This window comes from Pyxicephalus adspersus, chromosome 7 (assembly GCF_032062135.1).
Source record: "Pyxicephalus adspersus chromosome 7, UCB_Pads_2.0, whole genome shotgun sequence".
Classification (NCBI taxonomy): Eukaryota; Metazoa; Chordata; class Amphibia; order Anura; family Pyxicephalidae; genus Pyxicephalus; species Pyxicephalus adspersus.
The window spans coordinates 294,916-299,597 of NC_092864.1; the positions used below are offsets into that span (position 1 = coordinate 294,916).

Here is a 4,682-nt window from a genome sequence, read left to right on the forward strand (position 1 = left end):
TTTTGTCTATTTTATCTCTAAAGTAGGTGGCAATGTCTACCATAAGCCAACCTCATCATTACTTGTCCATTCTTCTATTAAAGGCCAACCTCACCAATACCCCCCACTACTCTACCATAGGTCAATTTCACCCTTACTTCCCCCATTCCTGTACCATAGGCCAACCTCACCAATACCCCACATTCCTCTACTATAGGCCAGCCCAACCATAACTTCTCCCATTACTCTAGCGTAGGCCAACCTAACCATTAGTTCCCCTATTCCTCTAATATAGGTCAACCTCACCATTACTCCTCCCATTCCTCCATCATAGGCCAAACTCAATATTACTTCCTCCATTCCTCTACCATAGGTTAACCTCACCATTACTCTCCCCTTTCCTCAATATTACTTGTCCATTCCTTTACCATAGGCCAACCTTACCAATACCCCTCCATTCTTCTACCATAGGGCAACCTCACCATTACTTTCCCCATTCCTCAATCATAGGCCAACCTCACCATTACTTCCCCCATTCCTTTACTATAAGCCAACCTCACCAATACTCCCCCCATTATTATACTGTAGGCCAGGCCTCAGCAAACTCTGGCCTTTAGGCCAGATACGGCCTAGCCGGTAGTCCGTTCCGGCCTAACGTCCCGCGGTTAATCAGGCCTAATCCCGGCTGGCAGGGGTCGGCAACCCGCAGCTCCGGAGCCGCATGCCTGCATGCAATGCATTTCCTTTCAAGGCGTTCCCTCTCTTCCATATGCATTGCGGAGGACAGGGATTTCCTTTCAGGGGTGTTCCTGGTGGGGGCGGAGCCATCAGCATGGGACTTGAGAGAGAGTCCGGCCTAGTGTGCCTTCTTGACCTCCTAAAATGGCCTAGTAGCCAAAAAAGTTTGCTGACCCCTGCTGTAGGCCAACCTTAACATTACTTGCCCAATTCTTCTACCATTGGCCAACTTCACCATTACTCTCCCCATTCCTCTACTATAGGCTAACCTTACCAATTCTCTTCCCATTCCTCTACCATAGGCCAACCTCAATAGTACTCTTCCAATTCCTTAACCATTACTCCCCCCATTTTTCTACCATAGGTCAACCTCACCATTACTCCCTCATTCCCTTATCATAGGCCAACCTCACTATATCATTTCCCATTCCACTACCATATGCCAACCTCACCATTACTTCCCCCATTCCTCCACCATAGGCCAACCTTTACCATTACTCCCCCTATTCCTCTACCATAGACCAACCTCACTATTATTTCACCCATTCCTGTACCATACACCAACCTCACCAATACCCCCACCTTTCTCTACCATAAGTCAACCTCACCATTAATTCCCCTATTCCTTTACCATACGCCAATCTCACCAACACCCTCCCCCCTTCCCATTCTTCTTCAAGAGGCCAACCTTACTATAACATTTCCCATTCCTCCACCATAGGTCAATCTTACCATTACTCTCCCCATTGCGTTACCATTGGCCAACCTCACCATTATTCCCATTTTTCTAATATAGGCCAACCTCTTTATTACGTCCACCATTCCTCTACCATAGGCCAACCTCACTATAACATTTTCTATTTCTTTACCATAGGCCAACCTCACCATTATTTTCCCCATTTTTCTACCATAGGCCAACCTCAATAGTACTCTTCCAATTCCTATAACATAAGCCAACCTCACCATTACTCCCCCATTTCTCTACCATAGGTCAACCTCACCTTTACTTCCTGCATTCCTCTACCATAGACCAATCTCACTATAATACTTGCCATTCCTCTACCATACGCCAATCCCTTTATTACTCCCCCCATTCCTCTACCATATGCCAACTACACCATTATTTCAACCATTCCTCTACCATAGGTCAACCTCAATATTACTTCTACCATTCCTCCACCATGGACCAACCTCACCATAACTTCCGACATTCCTCCTTCATAAGTGAACCTCACCATTACTTACCCTATTCCTCTACCATATGCTAACCTCACTATTGCTCCCCACAGTCAGCTACCATAGGCCAACCTCACCATTACTCCCTTTATTCCTTTACTATAAGCAAACCCCACTATTACTTCCCCCCTATCGTCTACCATTGGCAAACCTCACCATTACTTCTCCCATTCCTCCACGATAGGGCCAACCCCACCATTACTCCCACCCATTCTTCTACCATATGTAAACCTCACCATCACTCCCCCATTCCTCCATCATAGGCCAACCTCACCATTACTTCCCCAGTTTCTCCACCATACGCCAACCTCACCAATACTTCCCCCATTCCTGCACCATACGCCAACCTCACCATACCTTCACCTAACCATAACTCCATTCCCTATTTCTCCACCACAGCAATGTAGTCATTGTTGCAGCTACCACCTAAAAGGTCAACCTCACCAATAGCCCCTGATTCCTCTACCGTAGATCAACCTCACCATTTCTTCCCTCATTCCTCTACCATAGGCCAACCTCACCATTTCTTCCCTCATTCCTCTGCCATAGGCTAACTTCACCATTTCTTCCCCCATTCCTCTTTCATAGGTCAACCTCACCATTACTCTCCTTTTCCTCTACCACAGGCCAACCTCATAATAACACTTTCCATTCCTCCACCATAGGTCGATCTCATCATTAGTCTCCCCATTCCTCTAACTTTGGCCAACCCCACCATTACACCCCCCATTACTCCACCATATGCCAACCTCACCATATCTTCACCTAACCATAACTCTATTCCCCATTTCTCCAACATAGCAATGTACTTACCATTGCAGCTACCACCTGATGCTGCAAGACAGGCCTGGACACCCTCAATCGCCAGAATTTTGCGCTGCATTTCTTCAAACAAATCTTCCAACTCTTTGAAGTTGTTCAGCACCCGGGTGTGGGTGTCAGTGGGATCTGAAGCAATTTCTTTCATAGTTTTCTTTGTGCTTTCTGAATTGTTGAAATTGTTCCCAATCTGAAGGAGAAATTTATATAGATGGAGAGAAATGGTATACAATAGCAGACAGGAGGCATTGACCTCCCAGAACCAGACTGAAGAAAAATGAGATCCCCCCCACTGACTGGAGAGCCAATGATCCATTCAGAGGTCTGAGGGCTTCATATACTAAACTGCCCAGCCTGGGGTCACACTTTATTATGGTTGGGGGAAGTACAAGAAGAGATATAATAATGAGATACCCCAATAAGATAGCGTTTTACTCCCAACTGGTTTGCCCGATCGATGACTTCTTTTGCATTGTTGACATCATTTGCATCTCCATCCGTCAGTACCAGGAGAACTTTCTTGGCATGAGGTCGGTTGCCAGCCTTCTCTGTAAAAATATTATTCCTGTACAGAAGACATGGCATGTAAAAAAACACCTGTCATTCTGTTTATAAATAATCAAAATGCTGACATCACATGTACACTAAATGCATATTGGGGGCCACAAGCACACCCCAAATACACAATGGCCCTGGTTTATTAATGATCTCCAAGGCTGGGGAGGATACACTTTCTTCAGCAAAGCTGGGTGATCCAAAAAACCTGGAATAGATCCGGTCCAGGATTAAGAACATTGGCCAATAAGTAGCATATGACTTTAGGAAATCCATTCCAGGTTTGACGGATCACCCAGCATCACTGAAGAAAGAGTATCCTCTCCAGTCTTGGGGAGCTTTAATAAATCAGGGCCAATATCAGCGGGACCAAAAGTCCAATCTCATCCCCCACCTTAACACCTAAAGCACCTGCCTGGAGTAAAGCAGACCAGGGGTAAATGTTACCCCACCTTTTGACTTGTTAGCCATGTGGTCACCACCTATGGGGTGTTATTATCATTAAGGTTCTATTGATGCTGGGGCAGGTAATCTGGGATGTGGCTATAATTGGACAGATGAATTGTCCAGGACCACCAGAATAATATTTCAATCCTTTGGATGAAACCCCCTTTGTTCAGCTGAGATTCACACAGATACGATACATAAAAGATGACACTCCGCAGGAAAAAAGTCTATGCAAGGGTTGGGGGGGTAAAGCAAGGGTGGGGGGTGTTGTATAGCGATCCCTGCTGAGGAGCTACCAGGAAAAGAATTGTTTTTATCTGAGATTTAGGCTGTTTCTATTGAATCTAACATCTGGTGTGGCATTGCAAGGATGCCTCAGACTAGAAGGGTCACAAAGTGGCGCCATAGTCTATACAAGGATCCATAGAGGAGCACTTTCTACACTCCAAAGAAGAACCGTCTGGACAGAAATCAAGTTCAAACCCAAAGGGATGAATAGGCGGCCATTGAATAGGCGGCCATTGAATAGGCAGCCGGATTGTGAGGCTGAACCTGAAGGTTGGGGGGTTGTAACCCAAAATAACTATGGCTGTATGTAGGATCATTTACACAAGAGCCAGGACTCACAGGGTGTGATTGATGCCATGGAAGGTTTTCGTAGCTTGATCTAATAACGTCAACTTGTCAATCAGTTCTATCAGGTTTTTGAACTTCTGATATTGGCGGAAGTCCAACTCAGTCCGACTTTGGCTAGAAAACTGAGCAATGGCAAGCTGGAAAGAGAAGATGAATAACTATGGTGAAAGATGGTGGAAGATATAGTGTAGAGAGGGGGAGCAGAGATGGAGTATTGAAAGGTGGGGGGTCAGAGATATATTGGAAGGTAGGTGGGGGGATGGTGCATGGGA

General features: G+C 45.7%; 1 protein-coding gene across 1 annotated transcript in view; it reads right to left on the reverse strand.

Moving 5' to 3' along the window:
* Nucleotides 1–4,682, reverse strand: part of ITGAL (integrin subunit alpha L) — a 28,197-nt gene that overhangs the window by 22,245 nt on the left and 1,270 nt on the right. Inside the window, exons 3-5 of the mRNA XM_072417020.1 lie at nucleotides 4,402–4,547; nucleotides 3,187–3,337; nucleotides 2,767–2,962 (exon numbers count right to left, since the gene is read on the reverse strand). Of these exons, the coding sequence (XP_072273121.1) occupies nucleotides 2,767–2,962; nucleotides 3,187–3,337; nucleotides 4,402–4,547 (493 nt within the window). The remainder of the gene's footprint in view (nucleotides 1–2,766; nucleotides 2,963–3,186; nucleotides 3,338–4,401; nucleotides 4,548–4,682) is intronic.